Below are 24683 nucleotides of genomic sequence, written 5' to 3' on the forward strand. Positions count from 1 at the left end.
AAAGTATCTAATGAAAACCAATTTTTTAGTAAAGTGATTCCATATGTGAATAAATATTAAGCAAAAAAATAGTTGCATTTTACGTGTGAGGTTATACATGTAAATCCACTTACATGCCTACCATACTAATAATAAAAAAAGCAGCAACCTTTTTATATTAAAAGAAAAGAAAATTCTACTTCTTCCGGTAGTCCCATTCGAGGCTGGAGCTGACCTAACTTTCCAGTCCCTTGTTGGAAAGACAGGCCCCCGAGGCCCCAACTACCAAGCATTAAAATGTCCAAGCAAAGCATACAAGATAAGCTAGCAAACCCAACGTACGAACTCAGAATATTTTTCGATGCCAATTGTACAACAGGATAAGACCACATTGCACATACAGTCATCTCTCTCTCTCCCTCCCTCTCTCTCTCTCTCTCTCTCTCTCTCTCTCTCTCTCTCTCTCTCGTATAATTATTAATCACATTTGCAATAGGATTAACAATTAGCATAAGATCCTTCATCACCACCCCTTGTGTGTTCTCTGACTCAAAACTACTTGCCAAGAAAAAACCTAAAATAATACTGGAACGAGCAATCAGCAAGAAAACTAGCCCATGCGACGCACCGATGCTGTTTTTAAGTATGAAAACAATGTCGCAGAGCCGTCAATAAAGATGCTAAGAATTACCCCAAAAAAACGAAACAAAAAAAATCACACAATTTTGCAGTGCCTTTCATTTGTTTATGCTTGTTTGGTGAAAACAGAGGGCGCTGCCCTGCATTTCTAAAATCCCTTTCCATTGTGGTCGATCTATGCAATACGCATATTGACGAAGGAAACAAGGATGGATGGATATATACTGGATGCTTTTTCAGAACAAAGTTACCAGCTGCAAAGTGCAAAGGGGCTTTCATTCTTGGGATCAGATCAGCTGATCCTCTGTCGTTGGCCATTTCCTCACAAAGCAAGCATAACACTAGCCATGACCAATTAGCTCTACTCAGTAGTAGTACAATCATAGGATGACTCATCAAGCAAATCATGTGATTGCAACAAACCAACAATGGATCAAAAGCAAACCAATTAACTAATCACCATCATGAATTCATGATCATCATTTGTTAATGATACCCCCAGGTTCGGTCAGTTCATAGTTGGTACACACCTTCTCAGGACAAAGAAAGCCATGATAAACACATAACACTTGGATTTTTTATGCATTGCAATTATATAGTAGTAACTAACTAGTAACATCTCGACTAGGCAAGATACATCAGAATTCTGAGCTAATTGCAAATTTGCAGCCACTATGTATGAGTGCTATTTTGTAGATCAGGCAATGATAAGGACCTAGGAGACCTGAAGGTCCCATGGACATTCCTCCTCACCATGCCCATCTGCGTGTGCGCGTTGAACATAGGGGGAGGCAGCGGCAATGCCGGCGCGTCCCTGCCGTTCTTGCCGCGGTGCGGTAGGTGGTTGTACTCGTTGTCGTCGTCGGAGTCGTCCTCTTCTCCCTCGTTCCCCTCGGCGACGGCGTGGTCGAGGGAGAGGAGCGGGGGCAGGTAGGTGGCCGTGGCGAGCGAGCTGCAGGAGGCTCTTCGGGACCAGTTCGCCAGGATGCGGCGGCGCTTGTTGAAGGGGTTCTCCGGCTTGGCGAGCTCCTTGGCCGCCGCCGCCTCGGCGAGGCTGGTGAACGACTTGGACTTGCCCGTGTAGAAGTTGGAGAGGCCCCTCCTGATCACACCAAATTGAATGAGTTAATTCTGTGCGATTTTTTAGGCAATTTTGGATCAAGTTCCTTCCAAGCTTCCATTTTTTGCTCTTTGACAAAGAGGAGAAACCCGGAAAACTCATGGGTTAGAAGTTCTCGAACCATTCCCGGGATCTAGAACATCTCACATCGCAAAAGAAACTTGACATTTTTAAAAGGGCCTCAAAAACATCTCCTTTTGAAATAAAGTTTCCATTTTGCAGAAGCAGAATAAGCATGAACAATCCAAGACGAGAAAAATGAAAGCTTTATGAACTCACTTGATGGGCAAGGAGTCCTCCAGGGCGTCCAAGCAGCCCACCCCATCGCTCTCCTTGAGCTTGCTCTCCACCTCCTCCTCCCCCTCGTCCCCGCCGGCCTCCGACGACGAGTTCTCCCCGATCGACGAGCCCGACGGCGACGGCGCCCCGATCGACGAGCCCGACGGCGACGGCGCCCCGATCGACGAGCTCTCAGTGAGCACCTCCTCCTCCACCTCGTCCTCCTCTATGAAGAACCCGTCGCTCCTCCTCTTCCCGACAGCCACCACATCCTCATGCTGGGCGCCGCTCTTCTTCCCGGATCCGGGGAAGCCGTAGGCCGGCCGCACCTCCGCCACCGCCACCACCGTCGACATGTCGCCTGAGCTGCGAGGCTCGACGCTTCGAACGATGCCAGTGTGTGCTTAGAGCAATTGAGCAAATCTCGGGCTGATTGGATATGTGTCCGTCCAAGAACGGGGACAAGAACTCAACTTGTGAACTTGGTGAGAGAGAGAGAGAGAGAGAGAGACGCAGGATAGGATAAGCGCAAGGACCAGGAGGGTACTTGGGTAGACGGGATCTTTGTAGGCTGATGGAGGCCGCAAGGTCCAGGATCCTCTGCAGCGTAGCATAAAATACGCGGTGTTAACATGCGGTGCGATTATATCTTTAGCATATCAATTATCAGATATCGAGTAATATTTAGTATTCTATCTCAATCATTTCTATATTTTTATAAAAATATATAAACTGTGACAGATGTGATCAATCTTCATCATCTATCCGAGTTGATCAAATGACCATCGTATAAAATTATATTATATTCCTCCTTAAAAATACATTTAATATACCATTACTTATCTTCTATACATAGATGTCCAATATTTATCTTCTATATATTTTAAAAAATACACCTAATCTTTTATTATTTATTGTCCATATCTAAACGTTTAATATTTGACTTCCATATATTTACCGTCGGGTTTCTCTAGATGATATGCTGTCTCTTGTATTTCGTCTACAATGCTAACTTTTTGGAGAGGGTGTATCACCGCTTACACTTCGCCGCCGCCACCGTTAACCATGGAGGTTGCCTCTGTCGCGATATCTTTACACTAATATACTATGCTATAATTGTTTTCATCCCTCAGAAATCAGTCACCATTTCAATTCTCTTAACAGTGTTGCTACAGACGGTCAACTCTGGATGATACGGCCCTCTCTATCCTTCTATCTAGGTTCTCGTCATTCTTCTCTCTCCTAAAATTATATGATCATATTATGAATTTCGTGTATATAAATATCTTTTTTATTATGTTATTTTTCTTCTTCTTCGAAATATTATATCCTAAATTGATTCTAGATGTATAAAATACGTGTGCAGTTGCTAGTCTTATAGAGAGATGTTTGAGTCTCAATGTATCTTTGGATGGAGGTAATGGTTATGGTATCAATTGGTACCATTTTTTAATGTATCTTTGATGGATAACTAAGGTTACTTTATTGTTTCTGCATTATACGCTAAATAACGTATTGATCGGATATTTTGAATCATCAAAAACAGAAGTTACAGCAGGTAATATATCAAGTAGTGATGAATTCAGCACAAAAGTTTAGGAGGCTCGCCGTTAACCTGCCCATCTGCGTCGCCCAGCTCTTGAATAACCCACCAAAATTTTCAAAGAACCGCTCAGAGGCTCCTAGGTGCATCGCAATAGTAGAGGGCTCGAGTCCTCCGCGCGCCTGATAGCAAGTGAAACGGAAACATCCGGTTATGCGAGGGGAAGACATGGAGCGGCGTCGTCCACAGCTCAGCTTCCTGACGCAGAGGATCCCAGCCCCCTTGCGTGGCCAGTGGACCGCGTCCATCCGTGTTCCTGTGGGCTGGGCAAGGGGAAGGGAGAGGCCGGGCCGGGCCGGGCCGAGCCGACAGGCGAAGGAAGCAGAGCAGGCCGTCCCTATCCGTTACAGTTGGAGCAGCACCAGTTCGGTGGGGTGGACCAGTGGCTGACCCGCGCGGGGTTCGGATGAGGCCGAGCTGAGGCGTTCTGGCACGTTCCTTCCTCTGCGTGGTGGTGGACCTGGCGGCAGGCAGGCCACCCGGGAGAGCGACTTGACGAGGTTGCCTGCCGGGCGCAGGCGACACTTCCGCGCGCTAGCCCCAACAGCTTCCTTTGAGGCTGATATTTTCGTATGATTTTCCTTCTCGTCAGAGTTTTAATTTTTTTTTACGGTTTCATTTACGATGAGATTTTCAGTTTATTTTTTTTGGATGGAATTCTCTCTCCTTTCTTTTCATAATTCCTCTTGAAATAAAGATGTTAGAGATGAGAGAAAATAAAGAGAATAGAAACGAGGAAGGGAATCGAGAAGGGAACGAAATGAAGGAAATATGGTTAGGGATAATCTAACGTCCTAGTTTTTTTCAGGATGAAGAGAACTAAAAACTACGTGGAAGTTGATCTTTTATCCTAGTTTATGATGGTTTTTAGTTAGTTGAGAAAATAGTTAGGTTGAAATGAACTGAAAGCTGAGAAATAGAATAAAAAAGTTTTCCTAATTTTTGATGGGATAAAAAACTAAAAATTTATTATAAAAATCAATGATCAAAATTGAACGATGAAAGTCGCTTGCTTAGTAAGTCTGAATCTCTAAAAGCACAATATATCCTAACAGAGTCTAAACTCGGCTTGAGACGAGCCGGCTAAAGGTGCGTACAACACACATGTGACGCTTGGATCCCCTGATATGTAATGAAAGCAACTATTTTGTAGATACTTAGGTTATATTTTGTAGATACTTAGGTTATTTAGCATACTTAAGAGCTTGTGTAAACATCCATTAGCCTCAACGCACTCATCATGCTTCTAATAATTTTTCTACTAATCGACGGTTGTTTTCATCTAAATAACCGTAAAACTCAACTGGGTCTGGAGCGGCTGCCTGCGCAGTCGGATTGCTTCAGACGTAGAATGCTTCCTCGAACGGCAGCAAGCCCTTGGGTGCTCGAGCGGAGGTCCACGGTGGCCAGAAAACTTGCATGACTACCTCCGAGGAAAGCAAATTTTATAAGGTTATTTAAGAAAGACTTTCTTAGACTTCCATCTACAATATTCACCATTGATCCAACGACCTGTGTACGTATGTATCTATGTGATAAAAAAAAATACGTATCAACATTTCATGAAAATCTACAAGTGAGACTATATCTTATAAAATTTAGTTCGACCTCCGAGCGCCGGGCGTTGTACATCACCTAATGAACCGTCGGCTAGTGCCAGGGTAAATATTGATGACCATGTTACTTCAAAACGTCAAAATATTTTTTATCTAAAGGAGTAGTACGTTTCGCGGTTACAAGCATGAAGCATGCATGCGAATATGCGGTATGGCCGCATGGGACGAAGATGATGGGAATGGGAATGGGATGGACAGATGGTGGATACGAAATTTATACAAGTCTCTTTTGGTTTTTGATGCTTCGTTGCAAGCTCCTGAAAGAGTTGTGGAAGACGTAGGGCCTGGCTGCCCTAGCTCTATGTATGAGGAAAACATGTGTCTGAAGTTATCCCGAGAGTTGAATTTTTTTTATTAGGCACCAACTAGCTTTGTTGTTTGATTGAAGATAGATGCCTAAGATAAAAATGTAAAACTGAAAATACGCTTTGTCAATTAGCTAATATAAAAGATAAAAGCTGTTTTCACTTGGTCTCTCAACTCGTGTGGCAACGGGCGCTCCTCCGAGCTCGTCGGCGGCGAGGCTCGACCGGAGAGGTGGTGAAGACCACCCAAATAGATGTGCTATGAGGTAGACAATATGATAAAATGATCAATTTAAAGGTAATACATGGTTTGAGTGATTAATTTTGAGGATTGACGGTACTATTGATTGCGTTCTTATACGAGCAGGAGCAAACCAAACCAAGTGAGCGATGGCAATGATCGGCGGTAGGGAGGCAAGCGAGGTTGAGTGGGATGCGGACGACTGCAACGTTAAGCGAGGTTGGGGAGAACAGTTATCGATGTGGGATAGAGGAGTGGGATGCGGACGACTGCAACGTTAAGCGAGGTTGGGGAGGATAGTTATCGATGTGGGATAGAGGAGGCAGATATGAGGAGTGAGGAGGCAAGGAGTGTGGGCGCGTGGGGAAGATTGTGATCAGGAAGAGCGGCCGTACTGTAAATACCGTGGCTTGAGAGGATGGTCGCACTATGAAGACTGTGGTCGGGGAGGACGGTTTCACTAGGAAGACCATGGGGAGGATGGTAGTCAGGAAAGAGGATGGTCACACAAAGTGAATAGTCATCCAGAGAGAGCACAGCAGAAGAAAGAAGACGACTCATGCACGAGCGTGGTCGAGACCTGAGTCTCAGGCGCTTGATTTCGAATGCCTTAGCCTGAGATGAAAGTCTGAGACACGGAGGTGCTCAGGGTAGCAACCAAACATACCTTAGGCATCTCTTCAGCTTGCTCAGACTCAGACATATATTTACGAAGGCAGCAACCAAACATGCCCGTAATCTGTTTCGTCTTGAACTTACAGGGACAAATCTTGGCCTGCAATTCGCTACTGCTCTTCCTGCTGCGGCTGAAGTATGCTTGTCCACAAACATGTTTCCTAAACTCCTGGATGAATGGATCGGAGCTTGAATGGAATTTTAGAAAGAATGCTGTTTTTTTTTTTTTGCATTTAATTCGTGTGAAACTCCCGTACAGGGGATTTCGTCGGTGGGAGGGAGGACCCTCTTGAATTTTCGAAAAAAAAAAAAGAAAAAAAGAAAGAAAGACTCTCTTGGAGGTGCCAACCTGCTGATATGAGTGCTGACGGGTAGACATAACCCTTTGATTTTGTTTTTGCGATAAGGTTAGGGATAATTCTTGTGCACGCATACACATGCGCATGCCTGGACAAGTCGGAAATGTGTGCTTCCACTTAGCCTTTTTGGAACCAAGGAATGGTGTGGGAGTTTTGGAGAATTCAATCTATATAGAAAAATTTCAATGAGGGCTTTTGAATCAAAGAAATGCTACCTAACAAATACTTCAAAAATTCCTATTAAATGGGCTATTCCTAAAGGATTTTGGCGAAAACTAACCATAAAGTCCAATCTGATGGTTTTCTTTCAGTGTGTCCTGAGTTTCCTGTATTTTTCTGTGTTACATTTAAACGTTACTTTTCAGACTTTCTTACGTTATGAATTCCCGTATGATTATAAATAGCTGGCATTTCAATCGTACATTTTTCACGTTACTGTGTTTTAAGAATTCTGCATTTAAAATAGACCTTTTGTAGCATATAGGTTTCTGTATAAGTGATAAGTGTTTCGATGATTAATGACAATTGTATTATTGTGTATAAAAAAACTTGTTTTGAAGGGTATTAAAAAATTTAGTTCATAATAAAGATTGAATATTCTTGGCCCTTAAGGTAATTATATGAACGATCAAAGGAGATGTGTATCAAGATTAAGTATCTTTTAGTTTTAAGTGTCACAAGATAAATAAATGACACTTAAAGTAGTATATATCGTCTTTCTTAGTCCTTTTACCGTACTATAAAGAGAGACTAAGAATAGCAGTTTGATCTAGTTGAGTCTAGATTTGATTTGATATATACTTGTGAAATTCTAGCACTACATAACTCATAGAAACTCATAGTTGAGATATCGTGAAATTAGAGCTCAAGAAAAGATTGAATTAGACGAGCTCAGTAAAGTTAGCCTCACATAATATTTCGGTGATGTGACTCGTGTTCTCACCAGAGTATTTTTCTTGGTTCAGATAGAAATCACATGTGTTAATCGGATGGTCCTGTCATTAATATGCAGGCATCACCAGAATCTTTTCTTGTGACACATGGTCAAATTTTGCACCGGATGGTCCGGTGTTACCCCCGTGAGAGCACTTGTGTTTTTTCAGCTGAAGCAATTTTTTTAGGTGAAATTGAAGTTGAACTCATCGGATTATCCGATAATGGAAAGATGGGAGCATCGGAGTAATTCTTGTAGAGAAGAATTTTTTAGTTTCGGAAGAAGCTACACTCATCGGATGGTCTAGTGAAGGCAAAGAGGAATCACCGGACTAATTTTTGTAGAGAAGGTTACAGTTGTTTGAAAAATAAAGGTTAACTAGCTAGATGGTCCCGTGCTAAAGGTGTGCTCATCGAATGGCTGCACTGGACTATTATCAGCAGTAACGGCTAATGACAGCTCGCACAATATGGTTTTGAAAGTTATGCTCACTGGATTGTTCGTTGATTGTGAGGAGATACTCACCGGATCATCCAGTGCTAACATAAAAAGTGGGTTGTTAGGTAACGGCTAAATTTGGATTGCTAGCCTACAAATACCCTCGCATTTGGCTTCAGTTGGTTCTCTTGTGACCCCAGAAGAGCTTATATACTGTGTATGTCATCAAGAAGCAAGAAAGTGCACTTAAGTGAATTTCAAAGTTTTTAATTTAAGGTTAATGACATCTTTAATGTTTGGAGAGTAGCAAGTGTACATCTAGGTGTAGTCTAGGTATGATCTTGGTCAAGTGAAGCTATTGACTTATTACTTTTGGTGGTTGGCAATACCTAGCCAGTCTTTGGTGATTGGAGGTGTCTCGATGAGCTTTTGGAATTTTTGTGGGAGCCCCGAAAAGAGCTATGTGCTTGATTTGATGTCTGTTAATCTGGAGATAGAGAAGTGACAATCATAAATGAGCACTTGAGACTTCGTGACTCAAGGGGGAGTGATATCCTTTATGAATGCTCTAACGAGGACTAGCACGAGGACTAGCGAGAGTGCCAACTCCTCGATAAATTGGGAAAAAATCGATATTTTCTTTTCCATATCCTTACTTTCTCATATTTACATTTGAGCATTTTTCTTGCAAACTTTACTTTCCACATTTATTTTGTATTCTAGTTTGCTTATTTTTTTTATGCTTTCGTCTAGTTTGATCGTATAGTTGTATTTCAATTCATTTAGGCTAAAGTTGCTAGTTGTTCTAGAATTTGGTAAAAGTAATTTTTATAGCCCAATTCACCCCCCCTCTTGGGTCATTCGATCCTTTCAATTAGTATCAGAGCCTCGTGCTCTTGATAGGCTTAAAATCCTAGAGCAATAGTCCCTTGAGAATGGAAGTAGCGTATCAAGGTTCGAATGAAAGAACTTCTCCTATTAGAAAGTTCGCATGACGAGCTATCGTAAGGCTATTTCCCCTGAAGTTTAGCTAGTCGCTTCTATTGAGTTTAATTAACCATTTACCGAACAACAAATTAGATGAAATACTAAGGCTAAAAATACTATTTTTGAGAGAATTAGTGAAGATGTATTTTCTAAGTAAGGAACAAGGAATTAGCTCATGATATTTGGACCAATCTTTGTGAAATTCATGAAGGTTCTATAAAAATCTGGAAGGAAATATATCATGTGCTAATGAACAACCTTAATTAATTTAAGATACTTCGCAATAAGCTATGCAATGATATGTATTCTAACATGAATATGCTTGTTGAAGAAATTAATTCTCTTGGACTCACTCAATTGTCTCAAGAAGGCATTATTCGTAGGATCTTGATAGTATTTTTCAAGCTACAATATAATATTATTATCTCTCTTTTTCATGAGAAAGACATCAATGATATGACCGTCACTGATGTTGTGGGCAAGATTTGCACTCATGAGATGTTCTTATTTGGAGATCAAGAAGAATCCTCATCTAAGAAGAATCTTGCTCTCAAGGCTAAAATGATTGACAAGAATAAAAAGAAGGTGAAGATTCTATCAATAAGTGAAAGCGACGAAGATGATGGTGATGATGATTATACCGACACCGAACTTGACCTCCTCATAAAAAGAACCACAATGATAATATCCAAGTTGGGTAAGAATGACTACAACTATGATCAAGAAGAACAAATTTCGCTCTAAAAAATTTGATAAATTCGGTGGCGGAGACAAGAAAAAGTGCTACAATTATGGTGAATATGACCACATGTCATATGATCAAAACCCGACGATCCACACACGCACATAAAAAGGGGATCGACAAAATCCTCCTTCCCCCTTCACAACTAAACCTGCATACAAACAAACCTCACAAGGGGGTCACCGAAGATGAAGTCAACAAAGATATCGTCGCCAGAGAGCACCTTGAGGAGCAAAATCCAGCGAGGTACCTCCAGCATAAGCACCACCACACCTCAAATCTAGCTAATCTACAACCCTAAAAGCTACTAACTATACTACCAGCTACCCGGACATCAATCTACCAATTCCCCTCCTCCAGTGCCGGAGAGACCACCGAAGGAGAAAAGAACGACGAGATTGATGCCGGATCAAAAGATCACCTTGTAGGAGCCTCTGTGTCGCCTTTTCTACTATAGATAGGGGAGCGAGAGCAGATATATCAATAATCGGATCAACTTAATCAACTAGTTCAGTTGTGGCTGCTACTCTGCTAGCTAGCCCTTTTCTTATCCAAACAGCTATGTGTTAGTCGTCTCCTTCACAGTTTCAGTACAAGCCTAGAAGATCATTTGTATACAGTGGTAGATCCAGAGTCACTAAATAAAAGAATTTTTCCCTTCTTTGTTCTCTCTTCTTCCTCTTCCATATTAACAAATTGAAGAAAGCTCCCAGTGCGTCCGGGAGGGTAGGGGGCTTAGCCACCTCCGCCGTCACGGGTATCCTCCCTGTATAGCTTTTCCTCTTCTTTTTTTTTAGGGAAGAGATTTTCCTCTCCTGTGTATCCGTGCTCGTCTTCAGCCCTGTTCGGAATGCAGCTACAGAACGCGTGGTTCAAACATGGGCCTTGTGCGGCTCATGTACAAAGCATTATTTAGGCCGGGCTTGAGAATCAGAAACCTCTCTCTCTGTTCTTTCCTCCGTGCCAAATCTAATCAGGCTCAGCCAGTAGGCTGTGTGGCTGATGAATTAGCTGGGCCAAGAGTAGTTTGTGCCCCAATTCGTCCTGCAATCCGGTCCTGAGTCCCGATGGGGCTAGCTAGAGAACAGAATTTGTTATGTCTTGCTCTTGCAACAGCAACGGTTTGAAACGAGAGGGATAGTGAGAGTGAGAGTGAGAGCGATAGCGCTTTCGGCTGCAGCTGCAGAGATCTTTGTCAGTCGGGTGATTGGAACCGGGAATCACAAGCTTCCAAACTGTAATTCTTCCCGGAGAAACTATCCCAAGCATTGACATGTGCTGACTAGCTCACTGCATGCACCGCAGATCGAATTGATTAACTACTGCTCTCGCTGACAATGCCAAACTAGTAACTGTAAACGAAGAGATCCATGCATCGATGATCAGTGAATGGCTCAGGGCTGGAAAGAAACCAGTCGATCAGGGGACGAAAAGGAGGTAGCTGCAGGCAGCCGCTTGCAGGTGCAGCTGCGTGCGAGGTGTCACTGCAATCATCTTATTAAAAATTCTCAATGCATGCGGGAGACAATTGAGAGATCGCGAGAGATTCTTGGATTGATCCACCACACCAGCGCATGCACATGACTTGGCCTGACAAGCCCTCGCTTTCCCGCGCTGCAAATCGCCGGACCCGACCGATCTCTTCCTCCTCCTCTGCGCCGTCACTGTGCAGAGACCGACCGGCCGGCCGGCCAACCGGAGGAGGGCCACTCTGCTTCTGCGTGCGTGCATGCATGCATGCATGCAGTACGGTGCAAGCTAGCTAGCTAGAGAGGGGAAAAGGAAAAAAGAGGTAGCTGCAAGCTTCGCCTTTTCTCAGGTGGTCCTCTCGATTGTCTTCTTCGCTCCGGCGAGATGGACGGCCGCCGGTCCCCACCGCCGGTCCGACCCCATGCCCGCCGGCTCCGTCAATAATAATTCTGCCGCCGTAGTACACGAGCACGTCGCCGCGTTGGATGACGTTGCATCGATCATTGACACATGTCATATCGTCCGCGGGATCACTAGCCAGAGGAATTGTGTGCTGGGCTGGCCAGCAAATAAAAAAACGAAAGCAGCTACCACGTACTGTGCATGGCGAAGCCCTGCATGTGTGTACCACAGGCTACTGAAACCTTTCTAGGTTCCTCCTGTCGATAGGAACAGTGAACGGAAAGAAAGATGCCCTGCAAACTAGCAGTGCTTCAGAGTACGTTCTGTTCCGATGCCCTTTTGCTTTAATTACTGGCTAGGCCTAACATACGGAAAGAAAATTCTCAGTTCCAGCAGGAAATTGAGCTGTTGATTGTAAAATTCCTGCATTTAAAAAATCTATTCGGGGACCAGTGGCCGATCCAACAGGTATAGAGGGGCTGAACCTGAACCTCTAAGCCCCTTTTAATTTTTGGACATGAAAGATAAAGAAAAAAAGAAGAAGATGGGAAGAAAGAAGAGAGAGTCTCCATAGTCCTACTTAATGGACCTGGATCCATCACTGCACGTCTGCACATAGGGGATCTTGATAAATCAAAAACGACGATATGTATACATACAAATTGTATGGAGCAAGAGCTGGCTAATCGATGTTGTCTTATTATGCGCTCAAATTAAATACCAACAAAGAGATCAATCTGTCGGCCGTGTACTTTTTAATTTTGAATTCATATGCCGTCCCTGAGAGGAGTAGCAGCGGATCACGTACGCATCTAAATTTCAAGAGGCTGTCAATGCATCTAGACTTTGTCTAGATAGCTTCATTCCAAACAAAATTAAGCCAGATTATCAATATTATAAAAATTATTTTTAAGTGGGGCATAACCCATTTGTACAGATGTTTAGTCAATCCGTTTGTGATCGAAAGACTGTGAAAATAGGCGATTTCTATAGGCGTAAAAGAGATATTTATGATAGGTTTCACAAGCGGTCCGTTTAAGGAACCGCTTATGTACCCTCGCTGTCACGTCGTCATAAGTCACAAGGCACGCTATTTTTTCATGTTGTTTTCAGCCTTAGCGTTCGGTAGGAATCAAACCCGGGACCCTTTGCTCGCACGCGAACCTCCTAACCAGCTCACCTATCAAGTACCTATGATAGATACCGGATAAAATATCCTTTTAACCATTTCTGCCCAAGCATTACAGTGACCTGATTACCTTCGGTAAAATGCATATAACTTTTGCATATGGATTCCGATTTTAACGTTTTTTGACTCTACGGATATCTATAGAAAAAGTTACACCCGTTTATCCCTGATGTTGTTGGGTTTGATGATTTTTTTGGCAAAAAACGGTTTAAAAGATTGAGTTCTCACTCTCAAAAGTTTCTGCATCATTTTTGGAACGCGTGTTTATGTCTATAGATGTCACCCCTTACATCAAACTTGAGCAAAAATATACAATGATTCATATTCTAATACTGTTGAGGTAAGAAAATATAATAGAAAAATAAAATATATTTGTGACGTGTTGACGCTTGATGACACTTGATACTATTATTATCACTAGTACTTCTGTAAGCTAAGTCTTGTTGTTGATAGTGGAGATCTTTAATCTTCTTTTTGTTGATCTTGTTGGAGATGTTGATGATACTTGAAGCTTGATGACGCTTGTTGATCTTGTTCTTTTTCTTCTTCTTTCTTGATTTTACTTGCATTAATAGAACTTGTGGTAGCATATGTGATTGAAACATATATATGAAACTTCAACTGATTATTTAGACACCTAAATGATTTCAAATAAAAAATTCAACTCCAAAGTTGTAGATCTCCACGAGGCTACAATTTTTATATAAAATTTGTCCTCATCTGAGTTCGTATGAAAAAGTTATAATTTTTTAAGATAACATGTCATCAATTTTCAAATGTAGTTTCTTGTGTGAACCGTATCTGAAAATGGCCCGTCCTCCATTTCCACATGCGGTTCACATAAGTAATTGTCTATGAAAATAACTATTACCACATGCGATTCCTTATGTGAACCATTTGTGTTAATCATCATATTTTCACAAACAATTCACATAATGAACCATTTATGTAAAAGGTCATTTCCACATATGATTACTTATATGAACCATCTGTGTTAATCATTTTATTTTCACAGGTGATTCACATGAGAAACTGTGTGTGAAAATAACCTTTTATGCAGACGTTCATATAAGGAACCGCCTCTAGAAATTAAACTATTTCTACAGACGGTTCACATAAGCAACCGTCTGTAAAAATTTATTTTCACAAGCTACTTGAAACCGTAGGGGCCGTCGCAGACTGCTTAAACGGATTTTCATATGAATTACCTGTGAAAAGACACCTTGGGTGTCTCGAAAAATTATTTTTCTAGTTGTGTATCTATGCTGTGGGATTAGCATGCAACTCTAGATAATAGGTGACACATCGGAACACGTGGCAAGCATAGACGGCGCCGTTTCATGATTACAGGAACATATTCTATTGTCTCAGATGATCGATCAAGCTTAAATATACTATAATTTACGCATCCACATGTCATGACACGCCAGGGCATCGGATCCTTGCATCGAAAGCTAGGCAATGGGCGCCCGATCACATGCATGGCGATCACGTACCCACATGGTCCACATGATTTGTGCATGAGATGTCTCTCGAGATGATGATGCATGCATGCTTCCAAGACCCACCACATCCTTCTTCCAATCTGGTCTCATCTCATATTCTAATAATACGCTTTCTCGTGTGAGATATAAACTATGCATGCAATGCAAGTTGATAGATCCGCCTGTATATATATCTCTTTTGACAATTGTATAGATCCGTATGTGTGGCGACACAAATTGTATATAATACTGTCTACATTTCAATGTACAAGGTCAGTGTATATTGTTTTCAAACTTTCTACAAATATACGGTATATATGTGGATTTACTGACATTTTCTATTATTTCCCACCATTTATCTCTCCTCTCTCTGTGTCTCGCTCTAAAATTTATGAGTAAATAAAATTCCACACTAACTAATTCTCTCTCTTGTATTGAGAAAAAAGATAGTAAACCCACACATACCGATGGTGCACTGAGATAAATTGGTGGCAAAAGAGAGAGAGAGAGAGAGAGAGAGAGAGAGAGAGAGAGAGAGAGAGAGAGAACGTCAATAAATCCACATTCATGTAACCATGTATGTCTAGAGGAAAAATGAAAAAAATATGGATCTCGTATTTTGAAATAGAGAGAATATTATAAAGTTTATGTAACCATGTGTGGGGCCATATACGGATCTATACACTCATTAAAAGGATTTATATACAGGCAATTATCTACCAACTTGCATTAATTGCGTGCATAGTTTATATACCACATACGAAAAGGCATGTATCATTTTTATATACCTGCATCAACAGTTGAACACCAAAACTCTTCATTTCAGCTATCTTTTGCAGGCATAGATTGTAATATCACCCAAGATGGTGAAATGTGAATCATACTTGCTAGTTTTTTCGATAAAGATACTTGCTAGTCAGGGGCACATTTTCGCAGCCAATCGAAGCCCCTGAGCCCCCTCCCCCCCCAACACACACACACACACACACACACACACACACACACACACACACACACACACACACACACACACACACACACACACACACACACATATATATATATATATATGTCATAGATGAGGGAGAGGAAGAAGAAAAGATAGAGGGAGAAGAAAAGGATGAGGAAGAAGAAGAGATAGAGAGAGGTGGATGAGCCTCGTTAATTACCTGATTCCTCTTCATCCGTTGCTGTAGCTAGTGCAATGTGACGATGTGCCATGCATGCTTTGTTCAACTAGCACAGTAAAATCCTCCGCGAGAAGAGTTTAAATTTTCCGCGGGAGGCCGGACAAGATATTAGATTTTGCATCGGGCAGTGTGCACCGGACATGACATTGTCATGGATATATATATATGCAGTGTAAAGAATGTGCAAGATGCGGTTAAGTTAATCTGAGATGGGAATAAAGTGGTAGAAAACCCAGGGGATTAGAAAAGACTAAACAAACCCTTTGCAACCCAACAAGACCCATGTGGCAGCACCAGCTTTTCTTGTTGCCAGCCACCTTTGTGCATGATCTGGTGGGGCGAGAGGCGAGATCTGGTCTTCGTCTTCCTTCCGCCGATCAGGGTCCGGCCTCCGGCAAGCCAGTGGCAGTTTCCCGTAATTCTTCCATAATTGAGGGCTACTATCCTCTCCACCGTTACACAACAAGAAGGGAAAAAAGAAACCCCACCATGGGAGAAGAAAAAGCACAAGCAAGGCAATGTTATTCAGAGGCCACTGCCATCAGTAGATTAGATGAAATGCATTCTTCGCTTGCACGCAATGCCTGTCATGATTCATGAGTTGCCTTTTTTTGGTTATTATATCTTTAATCCCGGTGTAAATGAGTGGAAATTCAGTTTCTCCTATATATACTTTTGCAGGATGAAGGCTAGATAGTTAGTACCAACCAAACAAAAACTCCGGCACATTTTTCTTTCTGACGAATTGCGCTGCTTCGAAGTGTGCTTTTTCGCGGATGAAGAAAATAACATGGTTTTGTACTGGCTGTTTTTGGTATATTGGTCTTAACTTACCCTTTGGTTCTTCGAGATTAGAAACGGTACACGGTTTATTTCTATGGAAATGGTACGCGACGGTAAGTCCACGTTTATGCAACACAAAATTTGCAGATGCAATGTTTTCTCTGAAAAATTCAGAAATAGCCAAAGGAAAAAAAAAAAAAGAAATGGTACAAAAACATCACCACAATTTTGCTGGCCCTGTCATGCTGCTGCTGATCACTCAAAAGCCTGCCCATTTTCTCCTCGCGAGGAAATCATGCACAGATCGACCTGGGCATGCAGGCAGCGTTGGTCCACAGGGACCGTGTGCACGGCCGCGCCATGCGTAGCGCCATAGCCAGGGCAGCGTAGTGAGGCCAGACCAGGGGAAGTGGTGGTGGGTGCCGCTACTGTGGCGGCAGCTGAAACTTTCAGAACTAGAAGAGCAGCAAAAAGCCACTCCATGTTGTTTGTTTCCGTCTTGTTCTCTAGCTCGCCCTTCCAATTGCTCATGCTGCTGCTGTAACAAATTGAAACTGCATGCCCCCATGGCGGCTGTGCTCATCAACTCCAACTGCTCATGAGCCCTGACCCTCCTTGCAATCTAAGCCTGAACTTTTTCTCTTGCACCATGCATGCAAGGACAGCATCGATCCTTTTCATCTCACCTAACTCCTCTCACACCATTATACTTGTGCCCCCCTGGCTTTCTGCATATTCAGCTCTCAAGTCCATCTCTGCCGATGTTTTGTTAAGCTCACCACAATTGCACCAAGAGTCTAGTCTATGCTGTCAAAATGGTAGTAGCGGGTTTATTGGTTGGAGAGGTTTCTTCACTTCTATATATGGTTCACTACCTAAAATGCGAGACAGTTGGGGCAATTTCCCCACAGCGGTTTAGGTCTCGTTTGAAAAGCGGTGATTCTATTTGATGGAACTAACTGGTCCCTAAGAAATTCTTGCAAAATTCATCCAACGAGCCATCGGATTTTAACATGGTATTGAAACTGGAATGCTAATCTCAGCAGGGTATGTTGATTTGAAAAAGAAGTTGGATAACAAAACTTATATTAATTGTTTGTGTCACTTCATCTATCAGATTGTTCTTGAACATGAACTGTATAACTTCACTGTGACATGTGTGCCCTTGGCTGTTTTTAAGTAGTACCACTACACTACCATTAGTCTCATGCATCATTCAATTGTCTAAAAAAATAATGTAACAGGCTGCCAAAGAAATCGTCTACTTTAAACTTATTTGATCATGTGAGCTAGAGGTTTGGGGGTTGCATCACTCGTGACCTTGAATTTGTCCAATTGTACCATCCAGGTTCAGCAAAGAATTTTAGTTTTTTGAACCTGTCCAATTGGACCTTGACGATGTGCATAACAAAGGACTAGTTGTATATCTGAAGAACCTACTTAGAATTATCAGGGACAGAGCTGGTTGGGACCATGATTACCCGAACTTCAGTTCAGTGCACAGAAAGAAATGTATCCTGTCAACAAGTTGGGGATGAACATGTAAAATAGTAGTACACAACTACTCACTCACCTCAACCTGTTTTTTACTAAGGTTTATTACCCATGTAAACAGCATTACTGCCTGTCAGCAATAAATAATTCATGGTAAAGCCCAGCAGATACCAACTTACCATTACACCCCTCGTAATGCTCTTTTCTTTGCCTTTTGCCCTTCTCTCTCCTCCATTGAAGAGCATCGCTATTTAACAGCCTTCGCGCTACCGCCCCAACCTTATTCTCTCTCTCTCTCTCTCTACCCACTTCTTGCAATTGCACCCCCTTCAAGAACGAGGAGAATTCGATCCCAATTTACACCTTCGTGTGCAAGTTCACCGGCAATTCGAGAGGCAGCAATGGCGTCTCCCGCCGACGAGGCTCTCCCGGCGCTGCCGTCCATCAAGACGGCGCCTTTGCCGCCCCCGCCGTCCTCCTCGTCCTCTCCGTCGCCGGCGCGGGACGGCGCAAAGGAGGCGGAGGAGGAGGACCGAGGGCCGTCGACGCCGACGTCGGAGGAGAGCAGGCTCCGGCCGCCCGCGGTGTGCCCGCCGGCTCCGCGCAAGCCGCCGGCGCCGCGGCTGCCCGCGCCGAAGCGGAAGCTGCCGCTGCCCTCGCCCTCGCCCGCGCGGGTGTTCGTCGCCGTCCCGCGCGACCTCTCCGCCGTGTTCCGGTCGCTGCCCCCCAAGAAGCGGATCCGGGTGTCGTGATGCCGTGATCTGGCCGTAATTTATCATGGCCTTCTTGGCTTTGTCGATTTCTTGGAGAATTCTTCTGAGTTCTTGGCTTCTTCTTCTTTTCTTTTATCCTTGGGTTACTGGTATCCACGACCATGGTATAAATTATAATTTGCGGTTTAAATAACGCATTATTTTTATGTGTGTTTTATTTTCTTCTTTTTTGTTGTGTTTGTGTGAGCGAGAATTTGTTGCTCTAGAATGAATATATTGCTGTTACTGAATGGAAGCAGTTCAAATAAAAAAAGCCTGTAAGAAAATCCACACTGATCTTGTTAGTTACGATACCTACCAGAACTATTTATCACTACCTGAGTTTTGATGTGTTCTTTGCTTGATGCTGTATGTGCAAATAATTAGGGAATTCAGTCGTTAGTTTTGATCAAAATTTGGGTGATGCAACTCGCGCATGAGGCCATGAACACAGTGACAAAATTCGAATTTGGGTAGATCCAGCATTCTTACGACGAGACAGCCCAGAATTGTTAATTGTGAGATAATCATGTGTGACGTTTGAATTTTTTTCAAACTTAATTTACTGAATACTCTCAGCAGTGGATGGATTAGATACCCTGCCCATCAAATCATTTCCAGCAAAAGAAAATGCCTCTGATGGTGAGTGTACTTTTGGTTGTGTTGTTGTCCGAATGCTAGAGGGAACAAACAGAGAGAGTCTTCCATTGATCAGGACATGACGTGATTTTTTTTTCTCGCCCTCAATTTGATCAATCTTTGCAGGGTAAAAATCTCTCTGATAGGCCTAATTCCCAATTTATCTCTCTACTCACTACCTATAAACGTCAAATTTAACCGTTCAGCTAAGCTCTGTTCATCCATTCATCCATACAAAGTCATCTCATGCCTTCAGTTAACTATCTCTGTACAATGGACTGTCGTACTCGTATCACAATTCAGAGCTGCTCTATCCATGGAAAGCTGAGCAGAATCCAAGCTCCAAGTTACAAGAACATGCAGTTGATGGATCATGACAGTGTGAGGCAACAAATTTGCGTCTCAGAGATTTTGTCTTGTGCAACATTGGTCAGTCCGCATCCAGCTTACAAGCAGTAACAGTGCCATATACACATTACCTGCCAGACCACAGTTCAGGCAGCAGCACTCCAAGTGTCCTATCCTGATGAAAACTGAATTCCCATATGGATTTCAGCTGATAAAATTCAAGCCTCAGAGATGTTTCTAACCACCCTGGTTAAATTTAAACCATTTGCAGGTAGTTAATTACATACTTGAGCAAGACGCCAAACTGCCCACTGTTACTTGGATTATCAGGACCAAAGCTCTTGCAGTTACAGAGTTATTCAGAGTTCAGCCCACCCAACAGGTCTCTAGAAGGTCATCAGAAAAGGATCTGAAGAAGGGGAGAGAGGGGGCGAGTGAGAACTGAAAAAGCTCCCTCACATGGGCTGTAACTTGCAGTTACGGTCAGTGCTGTTGCATCAGGAACAGGTCGCTGAGCACTTTGTCTCGGAAAGATCCGAGATGAGTAGATGACGCGAGAGATCAGGGTTTCGAAAGCCGTTCTGTTACTCCTGCATCTTCAGTTTTCACCTGCAGTAGAATCTACCAGCACAAGGAATGTTCCCAAACATACTTTCTTTTTCAAGGGTAAATTTTGTCTCTGCTACCAACCCCGAGAAAGATATCATTTCCTCGATTTGAAGTTTATTTTAGACACTAGCGTCAGTCACTAGAATGTGGGCCCAGACACTAGCAAATGGCAAAAGCGAGATGGATGAACAGCCTAGTGACAAAAAAATTCCTTTTTTTTCCTCAATCCCACCCTTCTCAAATTAAGACTAGATTACTATTGTTGTATGTAAAAAATGTAATTGCCCTTCTTCTTAGAAAAAGGAAAATAAAATGTAACGGCCAAGATGATGGCAACACGTTGGGTACAGAATTTCAAGGATAAATTTTATCTTTGTTACTAACCCTTAAAAAATTGTGATTTTCCTGAAGTAAATTTTATTTTTGCCACTAGAGTATGTTACTAAAATGTGGCCCAGACAAAATGAGATGGATGAGCGACTTAGTGACAAAAAAACAAAAAAAAAATCTCCTTTTTTTCTTTTTCTGAATTCCACCTTTTGAGAATTAATGGACTGTCCGGTTGTAACACATCTAAATTATATAGTGGCATATGAAAAAGTAATGGCCAAGATGATGGCAGCACGTTGGGTACAGAATTTCAGGGTGCACACTTGGATTTTTCAATCGATAAAACAGGGGAAAATGCGAGGCTGTGAAGTCAATGGGGCAAGCACGTACGCATGCAAGTAAATAACCTAGGATTCTTTCGATTGAGGTACTACTGTAAATGTTTTTCTTCATCGATTCTCAACGGGAATGGCAACGTTGTAGAAGTAAATTCGTCTCCCAACCGTTGGCTCTTCACATTTTCTTCAGGTAGTAATAGTAGTAGAATCCAATGCTATGTACTGGCAGCGAGGTAAATATGTGAAGATATATTGCTGTAAATGACTTCTCTTTCTTTTTCTACGGACATTTATTTACCCTACTAACGTTTGTTCAGTTTTTCATGCTAATTCCCTGCAATTTTTAATTCGTTTTCGTGCCGTGTCAGCGTTGCTGCAGGCTCTATGAAGAGGCATGTTGTGTAGTGTAGGGGAACGATTCCAATGATTGTTTCACGACAATATTGGAAGGACCAACTAGTTTATCATTGCACAGCCTCTGAAATACCTTTCAGTATTTTTTATTATTTGGATTTGAACACACGCTATAAATAAATAAGTAGTGTATATAATGCCAATTATGTTCAAATCAGTCTTCTAATTTTGGTTCCAGAAGAAATGTGTGCGCTATCAGCCTGTCACCAGCAACGTGTTCACTAGTCCGATTATAATTCCCTCCATCCATTACTAGAAAATTCCTCCAAAATCATGATGAAACTGTAATATACAGTGAGTGGCAGTAATAGAAACAACATCACCTTCTTTTGTCGGAACCTGGACTACTCTTGCTGCACACCCTGCTGCTGTTTTTGGGTCGACATGCATTTGCTTCTCACCCATTGTTTTCATTTTCAGAACAAAGAAATAGATGGAAGGAAGGAACACGAGTTTGGATCCTCGAGTACTTTGGATTTCCCTTCCGGTTTGTTTGTGCAGCAATTGCAGCACCAAAGCAGGCAGGCAGGCAGGCAGATGTACAGTGACTCCACATGACTCCTGCCAATTAAAAATTAGGTTGATAAATTAGACAGCTGCTAATGTGTAGATCCAAATGGCCACTTTACCCAATCACACCAACCAGCAGTCCTCTCCAACAGTTCTACTAGTACTAACTCTCTTGCTGCTTTAATCTTTTATTAATTACCAGTAACCACATTCCTTTCATCTAATCTAATTTGAGCAGTAGAGCTCCTGCCTTATTTCCAAAAAAAACCCGCCTTCTTGGCAGGATGAATTAACCAGTACCAAAGAAAAAAGAAAGAAAGAATAAAGCAGCGGGGCTGCAAGTCCGTGCTTCGATCTCCCACACGGACGAGCGAAACAGACAAGAGCAAGATCCAGCGGCGATCGCTTTCTAGGCCCCGTTTGTCAGGCTTCCATTCCTTTCCTTCCTTCAGAACTCGATGCAGTATTACACTACTCGATCTGCTAGCTAGGACAAACTGAAATTAATCGAGCTGAAGCCACCAGAGTTCCATCAGTGATCACAATGCGAGATGCAGGTACATTTCCCTGCAAAGTTGGTGAGAAATTAACTTGACCAGGAAACGTAAAGCACGGAGATCATCATACACATCGATCATGATCATCACGGAGGAGATTATTTTTCATGTTAATATTTCTCTGTGAATTAACAAGAGTGATCTTTTATGAAAGAAGAACTAACAAGAGTGATCTTTTATGAAAGAAGAATTAACGAGAATGATGATCGATCCCGAGTCCGAGCCTTGCAATGCAAGCAACGTAGTACTGCTGCTCCCTTTAGGCTTTTGACCGCTAAAGCCTTTTGGCCAGAACAAGGAGAAACAAGCCTAGGATGCCATTGTCGTTAGTCCGTCAGCACTCTAGGTCTCTAGCTCATGCATTTCCGAAGAAGATTCTCCTTTCCATCACTCTATCCATCCTACGTACGTTGGATCCGGTCCCCAACGCAAGCCATGCCAAAGGGACGATGATGATGCATCTATGTATCTTTCTTCCTTGAGCAGCTAAGCTGGAAAAGATAACCCCACCGGCAGGTGTGGATGCACATGCATAGGGTGTCCGGATTAAATTTTCGTTTTACAATGATCTATCATATGTAGTAGTTCATGTAATACACTCTAAGGGGGTCTAGGTATACAGAACCTAAGAAAGCTTAATACCAGCTTGCTTTGCAAATAGTGGTGAAAACTGGAGTGTGATAATGGTATGTGGCAACAGATTGTGAAAAAAAATACAGCACAGATAAATGCATCTCCCAAATAAAACCAAACCCTAAGTATTCCCCTGTGTGGAATGACTTACTAAAAGTGAAGCACCTGTACTTGGCCGGCAGAAAAATGAAAATCGGGAATGGTGAGAAAACTGATTTTTGGAGAGATGTATGGTGTGGTGAAGTTTCCTTCTTTCACAAGTTTAGGGGTCTTTTCGAGATATGTAATGACCAAAATCTGTCTGTATCTGCTGCTGCAAGTAAGCATTGGAATTTGTCATACAGAAGATGGCTTAATGAAGGGCTTCAATGCCAACTGAGAAGGTTGAGGGATGTTCTGATGACATGTGCTCTGTCCCATGAGGAGGACATGCCTATTTGGCTCTGGGGAAGGGCTAGGAACTTTTCTATGAGATCAATGTACAATCACTTATGCAGTAACCAGGTTGACTTGCATAATGGCATAATTTGGAAAGCAAAGATCCCTCTGAAAATCAAAATATTCATGTGGTTGGTGTATCAAAAAGCCATCATTACCAAAGATAACCTTATTAGAAGTAAGTGGAAAGGAAACCCAAATTGTATGTTCTGTTGTGAGCCTGAGAGCATCAATCATCTGTTCTTTAGATGCTCTATAGCTAGGTATATCTGGAGTTTGATTGGTTCGGTCATTGGGGCTAACTGCCGCCCAGAAAAATTTGAGCAGTACTTTCTTTGGATCAAGCATTTCCTCCCTGGTGGGGAATCCATTTATTTGACGAGCTTAGCGGCTGTTGTATGGGTCATCTGGAGAATGAGGAATAGAGTGGTGTTCGATAATAAACCTGTTCGATATCCTACTGAGATCGTGTGTTGTATTTGTTCCTTTCTGCGTTATTGGGCAGGTCTTCATGATGGTCGGCACAAAGTTGTGTTGAAGGTGGGAGCGCAGGCCCTGCAGGAAACGGCGCTTTTCTTTCACCCCAAGAAGCAGGACGACTCCACTATGGCGGCCAAAGGTCAGAGAACAGAGAATGTCACAAACGATGCTGTCGTCGAGAGCAGATAATGGGCTGGCGTGGAGAGCAGGAGGGTCTCTGGAGGTTTTAGCTCCTTGGCGTGGAGGCTTTTGGCTCAGCTCCTGGGCGTGATGGCTTTTGTGTAGTTTGTAGCTGGTCCTTTGTTGGGCGCTGTTGTTTGTTCACGATTGCTTTTATTTGCTTCTCGATGCGGCTGTGGTGGTTAGAAGGCAGCCCTAGCTGCTGTATTAGTATTGTTGTTTGCTCTATCTTTAAGCTTAGCTCGTTTTGCTGTATTTATTTTGGGCCGGGGGAACAGATAGGTTGTAATTTCGTTGCCTAAGTGTAATGAAATTCGAAGTTAACCCGTTCTGAAAAAAATATAATACACTCTAAGTAAAATATTCGGACCTCTATCTTAACAGATGGGATATTCGGTCATTTTTATTGTGGATCCGCCGCTGCCCGCCTAGCCCGCTTGTGGCGAAGACACCTCGGCATTCGAGCAAAAGCCCTCGGCTTGCGCGCGAGCTCGCTGCGTCGCCGTGCATGGCGCCGGGCGATCTG

The 24683-nt window shown here is 42.6% G+C and overlaps 2 protein-coding genes across 3 annotated transcripts; one reads left to right on the forward strand and one right to left on the reverse strand.

Moving 5' to 3' along the window:
* Positions 1-1047: 1047 nt before the first annotated feature.
* Positions 1048-2513, reverse strand: LOC133897750 (protein OXIDATIVE STRESS 3 LIKE 5-like). Of its 2 annotated transcripts, XM_062338571.1 has the most exons (3): positions 2163-2513; positions 2018-2132; positions 1048-1720 (listed from the first exon to the last, which is right to left on the reverse strand). In XM_062338571.1, the coding sequence occupies exons 1-3, from the start codon at positions 2371-2373 to the stop codon at positions 1291-1293; spliced, it is 756 nt and encodes a 251-aa protein (XP_062194555.1). In that variant the 5' UTR covers positions 2374-2513; the 3' UTR covers positions 1048-1290. The 2 variants fall into 2 exon arrangements, with proteins under 2 accessions (XP_062194555.1, XP_062194554.1); XM_062338570.1 differs by having other exon boundaries at positions 2018-2513.
* Positions 2514-18096: 15583 nt separating this feature from the next.
* LOC133897522 (predicted GPI-anchored protein 58) lies at positions 18097-18978 on the forward strand. The gene has a single exon (XM_062338284.1). The coding sequence runs from the start codon at positions 18331-18333 to the stop codon at positions 18679-18681; it is 351 nt and encodes a 116-aa protein (XP_062194268.1). The 5' UTR covers positions 18097-18330; the 3' UTR covers positions 18682-18978.
* Positions 18979-24683: the final 5705 nt, after the last annotated feature.

Source organism: Phragmites australis, chromosome 17 (assembly GCF_958298935.1).
Source record: "Phragmites australis chromosome 17, lpPhrAust1.1, whole genome shotgun sequence".
Taxonomy (NCBI): Eukaryota; Viridiplantae; Streptophyta; class Magnoliopsida; order Poales; family Poaceae; genus Phragmites; species Phragmites australis.